The sequence below is a fragment of the Fonsecaea monophora genome (genome assembly GCF_001642475.1).
Source record: "Fonsecaea monophora strain CBS 269.37 chromosome Unknown Scaff45, whole genome shotgun sequence".
In the NCBI taxonomy this organism is placed as follows: Eukaryota; Fungi; Ascomycota; class Eurotiomycetes; order Chaetothyriales; family Herpotrichiellaceae; genus Fonsecaea; species Fonsecaea monophora.
The window spans coordinates 75,181-96,861 of record NW_019173976.1 but is presented as its reverse complement, the minus strand read 5'-3'; the positions used below and the strand labels follow the sequence as shown (position 1 = coordinate 96,861).

Genomic DNA, 21,681 nt, shown 5'->3' with positions numbered 1-21,681 from the left:
CGTGAAAAAGGAGTCTGTTGGAGGAATTACCCTGAAGCATCAAGGCTGTGTATCTTGTTTGTATCTGTACAAAAATCTATGGTGTGAACCGACATGTCTTCGTTGTTCCCATCTAGCCTCGTCCATGTTCCACATCCTCTGTCTAAGAGGAGGAAGCCATCTCCATTATATCGTCTCTGGTACTTTTGTGCACCTGGTCCGCACATTGGCGGCGGACCCCATCATATCCAAGTATAAAAAGTCGTATACTGTCAAACACATCGTTGTAGAATCGGAATCTGCATGTCCATCATACTGTACATCGCCGTTAATCCATCGCTGCCGGCGCTCTTCCAGTGCTATTGCGAAGTCGATACCACCAGCATTTCTCGGCTACCAGGCCTCTGCAAGCGGTCGATACCAAGATGCTCCTTGCCATCCCGACCAACGAAGATTCCGAAGGCGTACCTCATCCCGACGTCGTGAGCCAGGCGGCGGACAGCACGCCTTGAACGACGGCCTTTCTCTTCCAGCACCGTGTCACCAGTCAGTGACGCTGGAGCAGTTTTTGGGCCTGTCAATGTCTCCGCCAATTCAGCTTTTGTGCCGATATTTTGCAGGGCGACGTCGCCGAGCAGTGGACTCGCATAGAGCCAACTCAATAGTGCCGCAATGGTGTCGATACTGTGAGGGAGGTATCGCTTCCGAGTTGGCCAGATTATTAGGTATGAGAGCGCATAGATGGTGACCAGCACGCATAATGCGATGTACCCGGGCATGCTGGCGACCATCCTGACTTGATTGTCCGCGGAGAAGAACACTGCAGTGAACGCTCCACCAGCCAGTACCGGGATAGAGAGCGAGAGTATTGAGATGAACGTAATATATGCGACTTTATAATCGCGATTGACCAGGGCCCGAATAATGACACGGATATGTCCATAGGAAGGGTATGCGAGCAGTAAAGAGTTTCGTGCCGTAGCACCATTAGGTTGAGAGAGGTTACGGAACGGCTGGACCGCTCTGAAGTACATGTCAATCGGTTGCCAAGCGAGAAACAGCACCATACCTAGAAAAGCTGGCAGGAAACTGTAGAGGAAGTTGGCCGGTGAAAAGCCACTGGAATCCGTCAGAGATGGGAGTAGAGGCCGGAAGCCATCTTCGACTGCTTTGTTCACAAAGCTGACGACCAAAAAGGCGATGGCCATCAGGATAGCTGCCACAATCCAGGCCAAGACAAATGAATCACGGAGATACCAGGGCGTCCACCGGTATCGCACAAATGGCGAATGGATATTGCGTGAGAACGCGGAACCATAAGAATACCGTTGAGCTTCAACATCACCTTGCTCAATCAAGCCATGGACAGTTTTTGAATTCTTGGGCAGAAATGAGAGGCGTTTGACGGGCGCATACTCCTCTCCCACACCATGAAATACTTCCGGTCGTTCAGATGTGGTGAAGAAACCCAGACGAAGATTTCTCGGTGGGATTTGGCCGTTCGGCTGTGGTGATATCTCGGTTTGCTCAAAGTCGGAACCCACGTTCGACCTGCGGAACAAACAGATCAGATCGGCGAGCGAGCAAGGGTCCCAGAGTAAGTTGGAATTCCGCCGTCGAAAGCGAAAAGCGCAATACAAGAGTCCAAAGCCAAGAAGGACGTACAGCGCCACGAGGGTCCAGCCGACCCCTCTGACCGTGGTCCATCGGAAACGTGCTGGCCCGTCATCTGTAATCCACTGGGTCTGGAAGACACACGCGAGGAGCGGTACAGTAAAGCTCGTTATCCAGAAGATCAGGAATGTGATACCCAGCAAGGGCTCCCCATTGCGGAAGAAAGTGAGGTCCGGCAGAAGATAGTTTGCTGGCAGGATTCGCATGTTTTGCAAAGCCCAGTGGTTACGACGACCTGAGCCCATGCCGTAATAAGGCAGAGATCTGTACACTGCGGCTTCAATCACAAAAAGCCACAGCATCAAGAGAATGCCAACTAGTTGTGGTAGATACTGGAAGACAAAGTATCGTGGTGTCGTGTTTCCGTCATAGTTGAAGAGTGCGTGATTCGTGCCTGCGAAGACCAGGCTGAATATCAGGGCGGCGATCATTAAAAGGCATAGAAAGAAGAATAGACCAAGAATTGGAAGTCGTAGAGGTAATGGTACAAAGCCAAGTCGCCGACGAAGGTCTTTCGAAAGATCAACTGGGATAAGGACTTCTTGGAGGCTGGTTTGTGAGGGCGGACGGGGCGAGGCAGGCTGCGGGGGCGGCGTTGGTGGAGGAGGAGAGGGTGTCGGCGCACGAGGGCTTTCGTCGAACTCAGGCTTGATGGAAGGTGTGGGAAGAGGCGCATTCGGAGCAGGAAATGTGCTGTCTCTGCCTCGGCCGGTGACATCCTCATCTCTTGTCAATTGCTCAATGGCGAATCGGATATACGGTGTATCATCGACCCCAGGAGTCGGAGGGCTCATCTCGTCGAAACTGGATAGCAGTCGCACCGTTGTCTGCGCGCCTACGGGTTGGTGGTGTCGAATATTCAGAGGAGCCGGCTGGATTGCGCCGGGTCTTGAAGGAAGCGTCATCTCGGAGTCGACAGGGTTGTGCTGTACTTGTAGCGGAGTAGAAATCCGTGAGGGCGGCGTTTCATAGCTTGCTTTGGAATCGTCCGACTTTTGACTGGCGACTTCGGAGGCATAGTCTGAAAAGTATTCGTTGGTGGCGGAGGAGGACTTGAGAGAGTCGGACTTGATATATTGAGGTGTGGTTCGTTTGACTGATTGGAGGTGAGCGTCTGGATCAGTGACCAAGTTCATTACTTTGGGAGTGGGCAGTAAGCAAAAGATGCGCAAACCCAAAAACGAGCGGTAAAACTCAAGAGACGCACGTTAACAACGGTGGAAGAAAGCAGGGACGTAAGTTTAACGAGGAGACCGGAGAATTAAGAAAGCGTTGAATGTGAGGCTGGGATTGAGCTTGTTGTGCTCATGGATGATGGTGAGGTGGTTGGTGGGTGTAGGCAGAAGCCGCTGAAGATCCCCAGCCTCCCGCAACAGAATTGAGCAACCAGAGTGAAACACATCATGACAGTGGAAGCAAGACCTGAACTAGGCGAGACATTGACATATATTCATTCGAGCCAGCAAATAGTATGTACGGTGCCAGCCGTGTGAAGCGAGTGCTGCTTTGGATGCCCAAAGACTTGACTTGACGATAGCCAGTCTGAGAGTTTTCGACGCAGTTAATCTGCCTTGCCCGTTGAGGCCGTTTGCCAAGAACCCGTCACAGTGCTCCACTCCAACTTCGGATCGGGAAAAAGGGTCATTCCGTTCAGCTGGCCTAGCGCCTTGGTATCGCCTTGGCACTTTAAAACCTGCTTTTCGGAAGTTTGAGTGCGTTGTGCCAGCCTTGCCTTTGTTTTGGGATAAGCTCAGCCTCGTGGATATGCCGCATCCCGTTCCCCGAGAACGAGTCTGGAAAAGTAACGATGTCAACTTACACATATCATCTTTAGAAAGAATCGTCGGCAACGCTCCTGCTATCTGAAATGATCTTCCCATCGCTCATTGGAAGGTGCCATTGCCTCGTATTCGTTCAAGAGAGCTCCTTCTTGGTCTAACAAGTGGCAGTGATTACTTCTGGAGCCAACACTTCGTGAACAGGTAGGTGCGTGCAGTGAAGGTCTAACAGCTATACAAGGTCTGGCAGTTCCATTTCAACCTTGGCTTCTTAGTGAATTTTGTCGCGCATTCTTACCTCTGCATCGTCCTATCTTTTCTCCATCCCTTGCTGCCCTTCCCATACTATCATTCTTTATCCTTCCCGCCTCTCTCCACTTCGAAGACTGTGATAAGCTCGTGACGCCGGCCGCCAAAATGATGAAATCAGCTCTTCTCGCCATGTTGTGGCTCTCAGTGCTGTCAGCGTCGGCCCCGACAAGGATTGACAGTGCTCCTGGTGTTCCGCGAAGCCGCATATTTAATATTCTCGACCAACTATGCTCGTCCGAACGCTGTCTTTTTGGAGAAGCAACCTTCGACTTGTCGTCATTCTCGTGTTCATGCCCAGTATGGTCCGGGTCTCCCGTGAGTTCAGACTCTAATGACGCTTGATTGTGTATCATTTGCTGATTGACTTTCGTTCAGTTGCCCTCTCCCTGTGGCACTTTGGAATGTGAAAATGGCAAAGAAACGTTCTATTCTGTAATAACAGATTCGTGTTACTGCGGCACAATGGAAGACTGGTACGATAAGGCCGATGAAGCCTATAATTCAATTTCAGAAAGACATGAACGATCGGTGAATGACCTGCGCCGCCGGCAAACACAAACAGGTCCAGCACCAGCAATCGATACTGCGGTCCCGACATTCATTCCTCCGCCTAACCAAGACATTACTCCAGAATTGATTCAGGAATCTTTGAGTGTCCAACCTCAGAATACGGCAATAGTTGGCTCCATGGTCCCTTATCTCCTAGACGGCGTCATCCAAGTCTACCTGCAATTAGATGGCCCAGTACCAACCACACTTGTGGTCAACTGCAGCACTTCCTTACCCTGTGGCATGATTGGGCTTGTCGACCCTCAACCTAACCTTGACTTGGTCCCCTTGGTGGTCAATCAAAACCAAGGACAGCCTCAGACGGTGGTTGCTGATTGTCAATGCATCGCTATCAACATGTACGATCCAAACATTGCCACTTACTGGATCCAGAAACTCAGTGATGGAAGCGTCTATTCAGTTCTTGGAAACAACGTGGTTGCAGACATCGACAAGATGAACACGACCCAGAGCACAGCGTTGACTCTGACCGCTGTGTCTCAGGGCGCTGGTAAACGGAGCTTTGACGCCAACATTGCATACGTTCAACCCCAGAGACGACAGATCTGGAGCGTTCGATGCGACCGAGCTTGCCCCTTCTACCACATGAATAAGATCGGGGGCACCGATGGATATTGCGGCTGCATGTTTAATGATGTAGACAAAACACTGGACGCTCGGGCTTTGGTTGAGCCAGACCTATACAATGCAAAGATGACTGGGGAGGCTTGTGCCGCCATGACTTGCTTCGATCAAGGAGGCAATCCGACTCCAGCTCTTTTTCACCCCTTCCAGCTGACTTGTTGGTGTGTCACCCAACCGTATATCGAATCCAATCCGAACGCTTGGCTTCCCCCTTCGGGCACGACGTCGTTTTGAAAGGGTCAATTGTCGGAGGTACAGCGAGGATCCGACAGGCTGTCACGAATCGAATTATTGTGCCACTCGCGAAGCGGCAGTTTACTTGGATGTAAAATGGGAGGCACTTACGAGTATCCGATTGATGATGACAACTTTCTGTGTGGGTTCAGCTATTAGCCATCGAGAAGCGAAATGACTGAGAGGCTTGCACACTTTGAAGCGCTGTGCATCGGCGAGACTGGTGAAAGGAGTACCTGAAATCAACAACCAACCTAAGAGTGGTCAAATCGATTGAGCATGGCACATGGACAGTGTGAGAATGTGTACCAACGGAACGAAATTGGATTGAAAGCATTGGAAACGGTGGCTCTGCATTCTCAAAAGCTTGGCCGCGTATTCGGTCCAGGAGCTTCACAATAATGACTGGCGAATCTTTGCCAGAGCTTCATCGGGACCATGATACAACTCGCCCATCGCGCCTTCGCTTGCTATGGAAACTGCTTCAACAAGATTTATGAACCCAAGACTGAAAAGAACTTGACCTGGCAGTAAAAGAAGTTTTGGTCTCTCGCATCATTTCACCTTCTGCTCCTTGTTTTCAACTTCTCTCCCTTTTCCTTTTAGAAGCTGTGGTTTTCTCCACGTTGTCAATTTTGAGCTGAGGACATTGGAAGATTCCCTCGCTCTTCATCGCACACCCAATGGTTGTCTCATCCATCAAGAGACTTGTGGGCTATTTGAGTAGCCCCTCCGGCTTCTTCGAAGCTCGTTCTCCAGATATTCCCCCGGCAGGGCTTAAAGAAGCTGAAATAAAACGGGTCCTGCGCCACGAAGCGCATCGAATCTATTAGCCCATTGAGATGGCTTCGACCTTCGGTATGTGCATTCATTAAATCCATATTGTACTGTGTGTTGTACATTGAGCGTAAGACTGAGAAGCCACCCATTGATTAAAGTGTCTGGAGAACTTTTTTTTCGGTTTTGTGGACTCGATATAAAGTCGTGGATGTTTTCTAAAAATTAGCAACAGGTTCAAGGGATGCCCAACGACGTCCAGAAAAGTCTGGACAGCCCGGGTTTATCTGTCACCTTTTGGTGTTTCGACGGCACAAGTTTTCATTTCTCTTCACCGTCTAGTAGAAGCACTTCCCGTGCCATTTCCAGCCCCTGTTCCCGCAGTTCCAGTGCCGGGTCCGAGATCACCAGGGAAGACACCAGAGCCACTAACGTAGCTTGTCCGACTTGGACTTGTTCTCGCGGTCTGTTCCTCGATGATGTCGCTCAGCCTGGTCGGATGGTGGTGGCTGCGAGTCTGTAAGCTCTCCCAGCCTGTCATGGCCTGGGTTACCGCGGGTGGAACATCTGTTTCGTAGGCTTGTCCTTCATAAGGTGATGATGTTGGATCCAATGTCCGACCTTGGGGGATGGGGGGCAGGGCAGTTGTTGTAGTACGAGGGAGTCCTGAGGTTGTGGTAGGCGGTTGTTGTGATGGCTGTGGTTGGCGATACTGCGCGGCGTACATTCTCTCACGTTCGATGTCCGCGGCATGATCGTCGTCGTCGTCGTCCTCTGATATCTCTTCCGGTATTTCACCTTCTTCTTCACTAATCTCGCCTGTCAAACCTGAGGTGCCTGCTCCGATTGGCTGACGATAAGGGATGCGACGGCCTTGCGAGTCTCGGGTGTAGCTGCCATCGGGATTGATGTGGTATTCTTCCTCGGATGGCGCCAATGATGCGTTAGAGGGGATGTAAGACTGCTCTGTCCCTCCAGTACCCTGGCGGACTGGCGCGGGCAAAGCGCCAGACATTTGAGCATCGCTGGTGGCAACGGGATAGTACCTCGATTCACCAGGCATGCGCGCAGGTGACTGTCCTCCGATGGCAGCAGCTCGCGCAGCAGCAATTGCAGCACCACTTGTTGGAGGCTGTGTGGGCTGAGAGCTGGTATAGAATTGTGTATCTGGCTCATGACGTTGTTGTCCCTGTTGTTCGCGCTGCCGAGATGCTTCCGTGAACGGGTCGGTCATGGTAGAGGAGTTGCCAGTGTCCGGACGATATGTGAACTGTCGACCTTCTTCACCAGGCGAGTCGAGAGAAGTTGTTGTTGTTTGACGAGAGGCAGGACGTTGTTGAGGTTGCTGGCCAGACATGGTTGTTGGCCCTGCACCACCTGTTGGCCCATCTCTAGTTTGTGGACGTTGCGCTGTGCTCGTCTGCCTACTCGGCAGACCTTGCATCGGCACGACTTGGACACCGCCAATAAGGGTGGGTTCTCCGCTCCGTAAAGCACTGGTTCTTTCACGTTCCTCCTGCTCCCTTCGACCTAGTTCTTCCCAGGCGCGGCGAGCTTCTTCCTTGCTGATTTGTAGTTCGCGGCGCATCTCCTTTACTAGCTCTTCTGCTCTCGTCTTTTCTGCACGTACCTGTTCGATTGAGGTGGAACTGAGCGTTCGAGCTTCTTTCTCAGCCCGCAGTTGACGCTCGAGCTCTGCTTGTCTTTCTTGAGCTTGTTCGTGCTCGTGCCGAGTTTCGAAGAACCAGCGCTGGAACTTGCGCTCGGACGACGCTCGAAGGCGTTGCAGTTCGACCACCGCGTGAAACAGGTTTGCGCCTGCCCGAGACAAGTCGTCGATCTGTCGAGCCATTTGCCGGTCAAGGGGCTTCCCGGCCAATTCATCGGCATTGTTTTCCATGCGATGGATGAAAGATGATACAATGCCTTCCCATCGAGCAGAAAGATCTTCCCAGCGTTCGAATGCATTGGGGAAGCGGCTTCGGGCCGCTGTAGAAGGCTGAGCAACAGGCTGTTGAACAGGTTGAGAGCCAAATGGGGGAACAGCCTGTGTTCGAGATTGTGGCTGCGGTGGTTGGGTGGGCCGTGGTATCTGTTCCGGCGGTTTGGCTGTTGCAGTGGCAGGAATGCTGAGTTGTTCATAGGCTTCAGTGCGATTTCGCTGCGTGGACGCAGAAACCCTCGGTTCTCTCGCTGAAGTTTCAGGGGCTCTACCAGTTGTCCTAGAGGCGCTCGGGTGGGTGGGCTGTATGTTCTCCTGCCGCCGTGTCGTCGGACCAGCAGGTTGAGGGACAGCTCCACCTATGTTGTAGGTTTGAGGAGGCTGAGCGGCGGGCCTCGTAGTCGTTCGTCGTGTGATATCCTCCCCAACGCCAACAACTTGTTCTTCTTGTAGCCTTCTGGCATCCTCCTCTTGACGTAGCCTGGCCGCGGCCTCCTCGGCTCTACGAGCCTCTCGTGCCCGGCGCTCTCGCATGACATCCGTCGGAGTACGATACCGCGGGGGGTCGGTGGGTGTTGGACCAGTGCCAGCTGCTGCGGACGCACGGGTTGCTCCGCCATTCTGAGTTCGACTTGATACAGCAGCGGTGCCGGGCGCAGTGCCCCTTATCAAATCTGACATTCGAGCCTCTTCTTCGAGTGTATCAGCAGTTAACGGCTGCGCGTGAACACCATCACCTCTCCTGATGGCTTCCAGGGCAAAGAGGATAGCGTCGTGGGTATGTCGAGAGATTTGAAGCGTTCTCCGAGGCCGATAGGAGTCGTCCGAGACCAGTTGCTGGAAAAAGCTAGGGGTGGTAGAGCCGGACTCGTCAAAGTAGACTGGCGGTGTCGCAGAGAGGGCTTGGGACCTTCTCGCACGCAGGGGGAACTGTGCAGTTGCCCGTCGCTCTTGTAACCTTGGGGTTCTCCGCAGCGATCGGGCACCGCTAGATTGCGTGGAATGAGGACGTCTCTGCGAGATGGGGGTAGGTATTTGTTGATGGCGTTGGGGCACGGGGGTTCGTTCCGGGTCGTAGAACTCGTAAAGGTCGTCAAAGGCGGAGTGTCTGGGGAGCGACACTTCGACAGCTGGTCGCTGGGTGAGAGAGGGATCCTGGGACAATTTGGGGACTGCGCCTGACGCGCAAGGACGATGGAGTTTGTGTTATAGACTCTGAACGTGGTAGGGTAAAGGCTAAACAGGGTTGGAGCCAGACAAGACGTGAGAGGGTGTGAACAGTAACTGTAACGGAGGCATTGACGTGGTGAGGTGGAAGAAGTGCGCGTGGTTGTGCTGGTGGCTGGTCAATTTCTAAAATCATGGAGGTTGGGCCTTCAGCGTCCAGTGTAGAGTCGCGTGTCCACCAGTGCGGCCAAGTCGCGTCTCGAAATCGGTGAGTGAATTGAGGCAATTTACTACTCGGTAGAGACATCAAAGGAATTGTCTTTGCGGGTTCTTCAAGCAGCGAATTTCGTTCGACTGTGTGGTGTTGAAGACTGGCAGATCTCTAGGTGGCGGATGCGCCGAACTCGACGGGCGCAGCTATGAGCGCGATCTGTGACTTTCAGCTTCCAAATCCGCATGAGCGATGTCTTAGAGCTTGATAGCAAGCATTTCAGCATTCAAACTGGTAATTGAGAATGTGTCGCTAATCGCAAGCATCTGGCGGGTCGCAAGAGTTCAACTGCAGACTGCGGGAGAACAAACGGCGGACTGCGGATCGCTACCGGCAGTCCGAGCCCAGATGTCTGGATTGGACACTTGAAGAGCAGCCTGGAACTATCCTCAACAACGTGCTTGCCATGGTCCCGTATTTTTTCTTGTTTGGGCACCCAACGGGTTGTGGGAAAGTCAGTAGAGTGAGGCCGTGGTGCGATATTGGAGAGGCTGGGCGCAAGCTCGCAAAAGCGTCGAGGCCCAGATGTGGAGCGATGAGCTGGCAGCATCGTCATCCCAGCACTTGCGATCTTCGGCCACCGCCATCTGCATCTCTCAGCCCCTGGTCCGACGAGCCACAGTTTCACTTGCATCGTCACCGCCCGAACGCCTTCGTTGCTGGCCGCTCATCTCCCGACAGCCCTCCTCGACTCTCAAGAAGCAAGTCCCGTAGGAGAAAAGACACTGAAGCCAAGAGCTTGGAGAACAAACAATGCTGGATGGATCCGAAGACCTCGTTTCTCTGCCCCACCACCCTTCTCAGGAAGTCATCCAGGAACCAGGGCGTGCCAGGGGACAGAAAAGGTTCTGCTTGACCTGTCACCTCCTTGTGCCCTTTTTCAGAAGCGGATTGGCTCAGCATCCCATGTCTCTGGACGAATCGCCACACCTGCAAACGAGACACCTGCAAGCATTCCTGCGTCCCTCTTTCGCTGTGCCCTAGCAGAAGCTAAAGCCACAGTACCAAGATGATTGATGGCGTTTGCTTCCCGGATATCTGTCGCCACCACTGAGGCTGAGAGCCTTACGTCTCCTGTTTCCCTGTTGATCATCCATGCTTTTGATCTGCGAAGCTTGAACTACCAAATCGTCTGCGGTGAGAGCTGACTTATCTTTGTACCGGCGTCGTCCAGTTACCTCCCTGGTGGCTGCAGGGTTACTTCTCATCAACCTGGACTGTCTGCAAATGCCAATGCCAATGCCAGATGTCAAACTCGTCAGTATAAACTATTTTTGCAACCCATTCTTGCCCTGTTAAGATTGATATGGGATGCATGAGGGTGTGGTGCTAGTCCCTCTCGAGGAAAGCAGGTAGGAAACACGTCCTTCACCAGATCGGTCGTATTGGTAAGGGCCTCGTCACCAACTGATCTTCTCCTTCATGTTCGCTATTGATAAACGGCGAATTGGTCAAGATTGGAGCAAGCGGTCGGAATCCTGTCAAGAGCAAACACCGCCTTGCTGTCCAACTTTCCCTTGGAAAGCCCAAATTCACATATTTTGATGTTGCTGTCCAGCCAGGGAATGCTGCAGTGGAGTCTCGAATTGTCCCGACTGCGGAACGGAATTCGTGCCTAGATTGATGAAGCTGTCCCCCTTGACCTCAACTGGTCCTCGTCTGCTGCCCGGTCCTCAGTGTGTATTGTTGATGTCACAAACGTTGACATTTTGCATCTTTGAGCATATCATTGAACAGGTGGCTTGCCTCTTGCGAGAAGCAGACGGCACAAACCTAGATCGTACAACACCATAATGCAAAATCGAGATGTCCCCCTTGTTGGCCCTACGGCCGCCGTGCGTGACCATACTGCAAATACCTTTCCAGCACACATGAGCAGAGCATTGGCCAGGGCCTCGGACGAATTATACATGAAAGTCAGTTCGCCTTCGCTGCTCGAAGCCCTTCCCTCCGGTTCCAGTTCGAAATCCAGAACCACGGTCCGGGCTGCTGTTGAGAGGTTGGAGACGCCTCTGCGTGGTATCTCGCCAAATGGAAAACGGCTCTTTTCCTACCCACGCACCACATTGAGGTCCCACCCTTGTTGTTCAGACTGACTGTGCCTAGATCTCGAGAGATCACGTTCTCCAGGCCGTGCATGGCAATGTGACAGCCTGCGAGATCCAGGCTGCTTCTCCTTCAAACTGCAGTTTGAGCTCCTTCTGGTCAGTGCAGAACCTGTCCAGCCAGAATCCTTTACGAAATCCTTTGTTGCGCGGATGTACTGGCCTATTTCCCATATATTCCTCCTTCGGTCCAACCCGACGTCTGTAGCTGAACCTCAGCTACTTCTGTCCGTGGTGTCAGAAGAGTGATTACCAAAAAGCTCGAAGTCTTTATATATTCTCAATGTGACATCGTGGATCCTTTCAAGGAATGCTCTACGCCTCCCTCTATATACAACACGACATCCGAAACATGCCTCCACCATTGGCAACATACGCACCCCATACTAATCCACATTACTCCTATGGAAAGGGTGACTCTGATGGCCTCCCTTCTTGCTCTCAGCCAAATGACTTGGCAGATCCTTGTGGTGTTCATCCGCTACTCCTACGCCGTGTGCCGTCTGCATCCCTCTACCCTGAGGAGATGTTGGCGCAGTGGTCCTCAAATCTTGTCCAACCGTCCGTGGTACACTCAGATGCAAACGATGACAATATTTACACCAAAAACAGTCCTCAATGCCATTCGGTGCCCTCGAACAATACGTATGGTAACGGAACCTTTCACCAAGCTCTTCTCCGTCCCACAAGTCTGCTTCCACCAGCACCAAGATTCACTCGACCTTTGTCAGATACCGGCAAGGTTGAATGTCGGTTAATATCAACCGGGTCATCAATATGTCATGAGACCAACACAAACTCGACCTCGACCGCGGAGAGCGAACCGTTGAAGCGATTGACCGCACAGATTGGAGATGTCTCACTAGAACAGGAGACTCTCTCGACTCCCCCAACAAGCCCAATCACTCCAGTCCCGTCCTTGACAACTTCATGTCAATCTCGCTCGTCGTTTGCCATCTCTGATAGGTCTCCCTGCACAGCTGTCGACTCTTCACAAAACTACTTTGAGAGTCTTCTGCCGCAGGATTCTGACAATGCCATGGCATCTTCCAAGGGAAAATACGAAACCAGCATCGACTCTCGCGCCCATGGCATTAAACCGCCACTATCCAGACCTCTTCTGTATCAAGAGGATCCGCTCTGTTGGGCACTTCAGCCCACAAATCCGTCAAGTGGTTCGAATCTTGGGCCACCGCGACATATCCCGCATTCTGGATTGGGGGCTACAACGAGCCATTTGCCTCACGCGTTTGAAAGACAGAAGGAAGTGTCTTATATCGATTGGGACGACGAGGACGACCACAAGAGCTACCGTTCACCGCTCATGCGTATTAAGAAAAGCTTCTCGGATCTTCGTGCCGCCGAACGTTTCATCGCGGAAGCCAATGTACAAGTTCGCAGGAGAAACGTTCGGACTCGGCGTCAAATGACAACAAATGGTCTTTCCAACTTGCAGCACGACGAAACACGTGAAGCAAATCGGCAGTACCGGCAAAATCGTCCAAGTGTCAACAAATTGAGCATAGACAAGAGCAGTCTCGCACCGCGATCATCAAAGCTACACAAACGCCCCAGCACGAATATGTCCCCTCCAGGTCAACCCAGAATAACATCCCGAACGATGACGCTAGATCAACCCCTTACCAAAGGGATTGACGGCACCAGATGTGAAGATAACAATACATTGTCGGCACTGCCACGCGACACCGGTGTACTCACACCTCCAACACCGCCGTCGACAGGGAAGAGGAAACGGGCCAACACAAGGACGTCAGAGCGGTCGGGGGAAGTGCAGAATGAGAAGAAACCAAAACTCGGTGTTGTGGGAAAGCTGGTGTCGCGACTTCTCGGAGCCAAAAAGGGGTGGCCGTCTACTTTCTCTGATTTGAGTAGATGAAAGTCACCTGGGCATTTTACATGATTGGATGATTACGGCTGGACGAGCAGGTATGGACCAACTGAGGGTTTCTTCCCTAAGTTGATGATGTATGGTGTATGATGTATGTAGGACATGGTAGCATCAGCATCGTCCAGAATATCCACCCAGAGGAAGGGAGCAGGAGCAAAGAGATGTATCTCTACCTATTCCGATCGAGAAAGATAGCGCTGCGCCCATTCTGTAGGTCATCGTCTTACCCTTCTGTTTCTTGGTAGGTAGCCTTGTCCACATCCATAATTCAACCCATGTCAGGCATGAGAGGGTTCAGAGGTGTATCGGTAGGCAGGTCCCGTAGTCACTCACCTGACCAGCTTTCCTCGTCTTGCACTACATAAGCTGCTGTTCGGGAGAGGCGTCGACACTCTTGCGCGGATAGCCCGGGGCACGGATGCTTTCAACAGAGTTCCACAGCCCTTTTCGATAATGTGTAGCATGCTCATCCCTTGCCGCAGAATTCCAGTCACGCTGTCATGTAGCCGTGGCCGAACCCGAGCCCGAGCCTGAGCATAGACGTGAGCGTGAGCGTCCATAAACGGTCCCGGCGCAAGCTTGCACTTACTAGCAGACGTGACCACCCGTATCTCATCCTCTCGAGGAAACTGCAGAGATGGAAAGGGGGAGTCATGTCGAGACCACCACGAGTACACGTGATGGTTTCGTCCTCCAGAGATCTCGAATTCAGTAGAGAATGAAACCCCCTGCATACGACGCATCGATTGCATAGAATGGCACGGGTGGGTTTCTCTTGACTGTTTTGTCTGGACTCTAGACTTATGTAGGAGCATCTGTGCTCCATGATCTGCGCGCACCTTGTAGCTGGACTTGATCAATCCGGTCATATCTCCAGAAAAGAACAAGGGGCAGAGATGTCAACCAGATTTTCTGTTGGGCATTTTCTCGCGCTGAGGCCACGATGAGGTCCGGAATCGGTGAATTGAGGAGAAGGAAGTCTACGGATGCGAGGAAGGGCGCGTGGTCTGTTGACATCATGTGCGCGCGGACTGTATTGGCCTGTGTCCTCCGTGTGTGTGTGTGTGTGTGTGTGTGTGTCTCCAGGAGCTCGAATGATGAGGCCATCTAGTCCTCAGCTTTCAAGGAGCGCTGTGATCATGAGCTTTGCACAGACATGTGTTTGCGCAGAGGTCAAGGACTTGTGAGCACGAGACCACCGAGTACCATGGAAGATAGCGCGACCGGTGCATACCTAGTCATGGTCCTGGAAGAGAAGTGCAGTTGGCATTGAAAGGGGGGAGATGACCTGCCTGGATGGGATGGATCACCTGAAGAGGACCTCGCATAAGTGGGAGTGAAGTTGAAGTTGAAGTGGTTTGGTCTGAGCGCAGTCATACTCGAACTGGTCCCAGAAGTTCTTCTCTCCCCACATCCTTTTCCTTCTCTCTCCTTTCCTAGTTGTACTTATGCTTGTACCGGTGCTGGTGTCACTCTGCTCCACTCCACTCTCACGGCGAACCTATCTACCTACTTGTACCAGTGGTCGTATCTGAGCACTGAGTCCCGAGTAGGTGAGTAGGTACCTCGTATGGTTCAGGAGGAAGATGCTTGGGATCTGTTAATTTCACCAGACCACCTGGCCATCCACACCAAACTTGGTGACCGTGCAGGCCCTAGGTGGAGTGGAAATATGGAGTACATGATGATCTGTGATCTCTGTCCCATACCTCGTACTCACAGGGTAGGGACGGCATTCTGCCGTTGAACCCTCCAGCGAGTCATTCAGGACTCGGTAGTCGGTACCAAGGTACGGAGAAGATAGTCCATACCTCGTACCAACTCGTAGGCTGGCAGGTAGGCAGGGAGATGAAGAAAAGAAAGCGAAATCAACTCTACCCGTAGTCCTCGTACTATAACTACCACCTGGAGCTACTACTTGTACTTGTAGGTACTTGTAGTGCCAAGTGCGGAGTATATACTTTCAACAGGCCCAAAACTACTCGTTTCGCGCGAAGGCTTGGGTGCGAGATGGTTTCTTGACTACCCAGGGTAGCCAAGAAGTTCGTTGGGTCAGTGTTTCCTCCCCAAGCCATTGATCGAGCCAAGCAAAAGATCAAGCTTTGCCGGGTGCCGTTGAGCCTTGAATATCCCATTTTCCCCTGGAGTATGTAGGTAGGTACACAGTAAAAAGGAAATATCCCCCGATGGTGATTGATGCACCAGCGACGAAGAAATGGTACTCCTCGTACAACTCGCAGATTCTTCGAAAGGATGTACCAAGTTCCGAGTACTACTCGTACTCGTAACCGTACCTTGCAGGCCTGTGGCGATGATGATTGGTATTTTTGGCATGGGATTGAGACAACTGTCGAGACGGGGTTGAGACGAGGTGTGGTTTGTTTCGTTTATCGCTAATCACAGAGGATCATCTAGGTACTGACCTTCCATCCTACCCAGCACTTACTAACTTACAGTCAGTAGAGTACTATGCAGGTACCGAGTAGGAAGGGATCGAGTACTACTTGCGGACTAACAAGTCCTCGGTACCTCCCCTAGCACCCAAGTTGAGTAAATTCGCTCGAGCCAGTAGTTCATTCCCCGGTCGCAAGTTCGACTCGCAACGTTCAACCCGCACCACCACTCGCTCGGGGGGGCGAAGCGTCCCCTAACAAAATTACTTTGCGATCCTTCAGACATTCGGGAGATGACTTAATACTTGTACCTGTGAGCTTGCCGAGTAGTAATTGAAAGATTATTATTTGACTTAGGCGGCCCAGACTTCCTTGTCTCCCCCTCTCTCCGCCGGCCCCCCGATTTGTAGTCTCCAGCCAGCAGGTTGGGCCAGTCACAAATACTTGTACCTGTCGCAGACGTCGATCTTGGGCCGCCAGAATCCACAACCACACCCGCAACCCACCTTAGGGGAACCAAAGATGGTGGATCAACGACTACTTTCTTGGGTACAATTACTGCTCGTAGGTACAACTGAACCGAGTAGAGGTACCGCGCGAGGATAGGAGTTAATTACAGCGGGAAACCCCATCGTCAGCATCGTAGCATCACATCTCAAACAACTGGGCTACTAGTCCGTATACTCGATTCTCCTCTCCTCATTCCCCGGAAGTCGGCAATCACCCAGGCACTTGTGCAGGTTGTAAGCGAAATAACCCTGCACCCCGACTCCCGCTGACTACTACTAGTAAAGGCACTTCAGTCAAAAGCCATTAAAATTACCACTTCTATTGCAGGTCAAGTGTCAAACGTCCAAATAATGATATCGCGTAACGTTTCACAAATGTCCAATATAGGTATGCCTCGGGGTCTCGTGTGTGTCCACTGTCCACTACCCATCCCCTATTTTGATGTCGTGTGCCTAACCCACATCCTGACAATCTCAGTAATAGTAGGTATAGTGGCAACACCCCCGTCCATGTACCAAGTGATCGTTCGCTTTTCAGCGCCCACGCTATGCCTCTGGTCCAAAATGCCAAATGTTCCAAGTGGGGTTTCCCCCCCAAATATGATGCCTCTCAACCGCCGTTTAGTGGCTGGGGTAGGTCACGTTGCCACCAATGTCCTGCAACCAAGCGATGCTGTTGAACTCGGTGAAGATGGTGCTGATCTGCCATGTATCCTTTTCGCCCTGGCTATTGGATGCCTTCAGCACCGTAATGCCCTTGACTGGCTGCGGCTGCAGACCACCAATCCATCGCAGCGAGATGGTGTCGCAGTTGTACGCCTCAATGGCAAGGAGTTCGAATGGGACGGGAGGCTGAGATCCCTGGCCCGCCATGAAGGCGGCCTTGCTGGGGAAGGTGGCAGTCCCGACTGGTGCCCCGATGAGGGAGTTGATAGAGTCCGAGTAGTCAACGAGGTCGTCAGCCAACAGTCTTTGAGCGTCGGCGTCCGTGTACGCGGAGATGAGCTTGCCAAAGCCGTCGACTATGCTCTCAACCGTGCCTTGAGTCAAGCACTTGGTTGGGTCGAACTTGGCTCCCCAGAGGCCGCCCATTGTCCATGGAGCAGCATAGGCTGAGGAAACGAGGGCGGCGGCGGCAGCGATGGTGAACGAGCGCATGATGATTGATCACGTAGGTCTGTGTAGAAGAAAGAATGTGGTTTGAGTTGGGGTCACAACGAGTGTTGGGTAAAGTGCTGGCTGAGAGATAGCGAACGATTGTCTTGTTGCGGGCTGGATGAGAGGCTGGGACGAGGTCGGGGAGAAGGCATTGTTATATAGATATTGAAACCTCAATGACGAGACCAACCCAGGAAAGGTTGGCGCGGAGAAAAAAAAACCTGGCCTGGACATGCTCGTATCCTCTGCCCTCAGCCTCAAAACAGAGCAACTCGAGAACCAACTCCCGCTCCAGGTCCAGGTCCGTCTCCAGCAAGCGATGCGTCCCTAACCTTGGGTGTGACCGCCGTCACAGCTGTTCCACCTGCCGCCAAAAAGTCCAAGTTTGGCCTCGTTTTGAGTTCGACTGGGGTCTTCACGGGTGTCCCTGGGGTGGGTACCTCTCGCCATCTGGCAATTTAGCTTCCAACACCAGCGCAGTGCTTGCCCTAGCCAGACCAGCTGACACCCAGTTTTCGTATCGCGGGTAGCGCCAAGATCAACATGTTCCCCTGCAGTAGGACCAAGACCGGACCAAGGCTGGGGAGCTTTAAGTTCATCGATAGCGCCTCTTGTTCGTTAATCTCAGCCACTGATGTTTGAGGCTAACAGAGGCGTCAGCCCACTTCCGCTTTAGTCGAGGTATTTTTGGCCTAGACCAACCTCGCCCCAGCCTTGGGACCAAGACCCGATCGTGGCCGTCGGTCGGAGTTGCGACGCTGCTTAACCTTTCCCTCAGCCACACATGGACTAGCCAGATGACCACTGTCAAAGAAAGTCCAAGCTGGGCAGCGCATGGTCTGGATCAAACGGCCACGGTTTTCGTAGGATTGGAGGTCCAACTTGCTTTCCACTAAACCCATTTCCTCGCCTGGAGGTGCTGGATTGGGTGATCGGCGTTCGGCTCACTCCCCTTGTTCCCCCACAAGAACCCGATCAAGCTTCCCCAGCCCGGCCGACGATTATCTCATGACTCTCTGAACATGGACAACGATTGCCAGAGCAAAACACAGTAGAGATCAAAGGGTGACACGAGAGAGTGGTCAGTTTCGTTGTGCTTTACTGAAGTATCCTCCCTTTTCGGCAGCCAAGCGCTGACACGAGGTCAGCTTCAGTATCTGCTCGAGTTATACTTGTAGTTAATCCGTCTGGGCAATGCATGGCAATGCATGGCAGCCCCGAGAGGTGCTTATTCCAAGCCACCACGAGGTGCACAAGAATCCGTTAATCCGTGCTGTCTCTTTTTGGAGTACTATTGTCCGTAATGGTAACCGAGTCGGGTCGATGCGGGTCAACCTCGCTCTGGATCTGTGTGGTGCCATAGGGCAGCCCTGCCCCGATCCTCAAGGAACTCTTGCCTTTGATGAGCTGCATGAGCATAAAGTTCAGAGCACACTTGATGCCTTGTTGCTCGCCCCGCTTGATGATGTAGCCATTAATGTAGTCGATCTCCGGCTTCTTGCCATGGCGAACATCCTCCCGCATACTGCTCGAATTCTGCGCTGTCCGCCTTGTCACGCCCAAGAATAGCTGCTCAAGTCGCTTGGCAGAGAATCGGTGCTGCACATTGGGGATCCCCTCTAGCTCTGGAAGGCCTCGAATGACGAGAGATATCTCGGCAAGGAGAAGCCTTTGCACAGGTAGCAACTCCTCGTTCTTGAGCAATGCTCCATTGGGGACATCAAGGAGGGCGGTGAGGGGGTTCAAAATGCAATTGGATGACAGCTTTTCCAGCTGCAATTGCAATAGGTCCAGGTACGGAAATGCCGCACATGCCAGGACCGGCGATCTAGTCAAGGTGCGTAGGAGGTAACGTGAAGAGAGTGTCGCAAAAAGTTCCTTGTCCGTAGGGTGATGCTTCTTCCGTTCTTCTTCGGACAACTCCCACAGATGCCGTACTGGCGTCCTTGGCGGAAGCGGGAAACGATCAGCATCTCGACATATCCCCAGAGCTATGGTACCGTAGCCGGCATGGACGACTGTGCAAGGCTGCGACATGTATGATCCGTGAGAAACAATTCCCAGCATATAGGTGGGACGTTCCTGCGGATCTGTAAAGACCTCCCGATTAAGTTCATCTATCTGCCCAAGCCCATTTTGCATGAAACAGATGGTTGTCTCCGCGTTGACACGGTGTTTGACAGAGCGGAGGGCAGCAACAGTGGCCGGCCCCTTGACGGCAACTATCAAGGTGTAGATGTAAAGCTCGCCGGATTGCATCATCTCGCCTTCCTCGACAGGATTGGTCTGTGGCTGATCCCAACGCTTGTCAGGAATGAAGTCCCATCGCGCCTTGTCGTCCTCTCCATAGCCGTTGAAGAGGTCAACATCGTACCCAGTTTGCTCATCGTTGGTCTCGTTTTGCTTGTTTATCAGGCTGATAGTGCGACCACCTCTTTTGAAAACTTCGTATTGCTCTTGTCGATGGATCATGAGGGTGATCGGAGGAGGATTGGGCAGGCATCTCAATGAATGGGCGACCAGAGTTCCGATACTCCCAAGACCGAGAATATGTACACGTCTGGTAAGAAGCTGCTCATTGTCCGGATTTGGCAATGCTGATTCCTCCAGTGGTTTGGACTCAAATATGGGGGTGTCTCCCGAGGGCTCGGGCGACGGCGGATCTCTCCACCAAGAACGAGTTTCTGTCATGGTTCCGAATTCGCGAGGCGGTTGTCTAAGACAGAAGACGTTCTGTGGCCACAAGTCTGAGCGCACGACCTTCGGCCATCTGCGCACTGCCCGAGAGAGGGGGCGAAGAAACAGTCGTTGCGACAGCTTGAGTGTTGATATGGTGTTCACTTAAAGGAATGAGATCGAGTAGGCCTGCACGAAAGGCGAATTTATCTGCCGGAGTTCTGTCCTTGACAGGTCAAGCTGCCGTAACCATCCTGATAAACCACTGGAGAACGATTTGTCTGTTCAGCAGAGAGATAAGGAGTAGTGACGAGTAGCGATGGCGGAGGAACTGAGTTGATGGTGGCTGGCATTGAAGGCATCGCAGTTGGAGAAATCGCAGTCACTCATGCGTGTTTGATGCGGGGGAAAATTCTGCCCCAAATTCACGCGCTGCGACTGCGAGGCGGATGGCCGCAGCATTTCTACACATTCACCTCACGAGCGCAAATTCTCCTTCCCCATCGCGATAAGATGGATACTAAGGCTGTGATAAGACTCGTGGACGAGTTACAGGAGAACCTGGAGGATCTCGAAGACAATCTTGAACCAATCCTTAGCGGCGCGCTCTCTGCCACCACCAAAAAGCTCCCCTTACTCGATCGCGCGAAACTTCATGTCCTTCTCGTCTACTCGATCGAGTCCTTGATTTTCTCCTATCTCAGACTCCACGGTGTCCAAGCAAAGGAACATGCTGTCTTCAAGGAGTTGACAAGAGTCAAACAATATTTTGAAAAGATCAAGCAGAATGAGGCTGCACCGCAGAATTCTGGGCCAACACTATCCCTTGACAAAGACGCCGCTGGAAGGTTCATTAAGCATGCTCTGGTATAGCACCGTATCAATTTGGAGTTCTTAACGATGAGCCTAACCAATACAGGCCGGAAATGAGAAATTCGATCTACAGCGCGCCGAGCGTGAGGCCCGCGAGAGAGTACTTGCGAATAAGAAGCTTAAAGAACTCGAGTCTGCTATGAGGGCAAAGGCGGAGACAAAGGATGATGAGGACCGTACGGCACAAGCTGACCAATTCATCGCAGCCACATTGAATGACGCCCCTTCTACGGATGATCTCGCAGACGGTGACTCTGATAGTGACGGTGACACTGACGGCGACGACGGCAATCCACCCCTAGAGCAGCAGCCAGAGGTGCAAGCAAAGAAGGGGAAAAAGCGGAAAACTAGATCTAAGAGCAAATCACAGAGAGCAAAAAGAAAGAGAGAAACAGATGTTGAGGGTCTCGAGCAACAGGATCAAGCGCAACCGGCAGCGGGAACCAAGGCGTCTAAGAAGGCAGGGAAGAAATCAAAGCGAGCCAAGGATGCTGCTTTAGCTGGTGGCTGAACATCTCTGCTAGTGATAACAGCATTGTCGCTAAGAGACGGGGCTATCCACCGCAGATGGCATCTACATCCAATATGGCACCTTGGCTCTTTGCACATTATCGTCTTGGACGACAGAATGTTCAGGAGATTGCATGCGAAGTCTATGTTCCCAACTATGCATTGGCACTAGCGGGGAGAAATTTGGTGAGACCGAAATCTGAACCTCAGGTTCAGACTT

General features: G+C 52.3%; 7 protein-coding genes across 7 annotated transcripts; 3 read left to right on the top strand and 4 right to left on the bottom strand.

The window, feature by feature from the left end:
- Nucleotides 1-338: 338 nt before the first annotated feature.
- Nucleotides 339-2,789, bottom strand: AYO21_06476 (hypothetical protein; the record flags this gene model as incomplete). The annotated part of the gene is made up of 1 exon (XM_022656436.1): nucleotides 339-2,789. One exon carries the CDS (start codon nucleotides 2,787-2,789, stop codon nucleotides 339-341), a length of 2,451 nt encoding a protein of 816 aa, XP_022511224.1.
- A 1,416-nt stretch (nucleotides 2,790-4,205) lies between these two features.
- Nucleotides 4,206-5,171, top strand: AYO21_06475 (hypothetical protein; the record flags this gene model as incomplete). Its single annotated transcript, XM_022656435.1, has 1 exon — nucleotides 4,206-5,171. The coding sequence occupies one exon, from the start codon at nucleotides 4,206-4,208 to the stop codon at nucleotides 5,169-5,171; it is 966 nt and encodes a 321-aa protein (XP_022511223.1).
- Nucleotides 5,172-6,279: 1,108 nt separating this feature from the next.
- Nucleotides 6,280-9,189, bottom strand: AYO21_06474 (hypothetical protein; the record flags this gene model as incomplete). The annotated part of the gene is made up of 3 exons (XM_022656434.1): nucleotides 6,280-9,020; nucleotides 9,074-9,126; nucleotides 9,182-9,189. The coding sequence occupies 3 exons, from the start codon at nucleotides 9,187-9,189 to the stop codon at nucleotides 6,280-6,282; spliced, it is 2,802 nt and encodes a 933-aa protein (XP_022511222.1).
- Nucleotides 9,190-11,785: 2,596 nt separating this feature from the next.
- On the top strand, nucleotides 11,786-13,330 carry AYO21_06473 (hypothetical protein; the record flags this gene model as incomplete). The annotated part of the gene is made up of 1 exon (XM_022656433.1): nucleotides 11,786-13,330. One exon carries the CDS (start codon nucleotides 11,786-11,788, stop codon nucleotides 13,328-13,330), a length of 1,545 nt encoding a protein of 514 aa, XP_022511221.1.
- Nucleotides 13,331-16,865: 3,535 nt separating this feature from the next.
- Nucleotides 16,866-17,402, bottom strand: AYO21_06472 (hypothetical protein; the record flags this gene model as incomplete). Its single annotated transcript, XM_022656432.1, has 1 exon — nucleotides 16,866-17,402. The coding sequence occupies one exon, from the start codon at nucleotides 17,400-17,402 to the stop codon at nucleotides 16,866-16,868; it is 537 nt and encodes a 178-aa protein (XP_022511220.1).
- A 1,263-nt stretch (nucleotides 17,403-18,665) lies between these two features.
- AYO21_06471 (hypothetical protein) lies at nucleotides 18,666-20,093 on the bottom strand (the record flags this gene model as incomplete). The annotated part of the gene is made up of 1 exon (XM_022656431.1): nucleotides 18,666-20,093. The coding sequence occupies one exon, from the start codon at nucleotides 20,091-20,093 to the stop codon at nucleotides 18,666-18,668; it is 1,428 nt and encodes a 475-aa protein (XP_022511219.1).
- A 498-nt stretch (nucleotides 20,094-20,591) lies between these two features.
- On the top strand, nucleotides 20,592-21,462 carry AYO21_06470 (hypothetical protein; the record flags this gene model as incomplete). Its single annotated transcript, XM_022656430.1, has 2 exons — nucleotides 20,592-20,945; nucleotides 20,998-21,462. The coding sequence occupies 2 exons, from the start codon at nucleotides 20,592-20,594 to the stop codon at nucleotides 21,460-21,462; spliced, it is 819 nt and encodes a 272-aa protein (XP_022511218.1).
- Nucleotides 21,463-21,681: the final 219 nt, after the last annotated feature.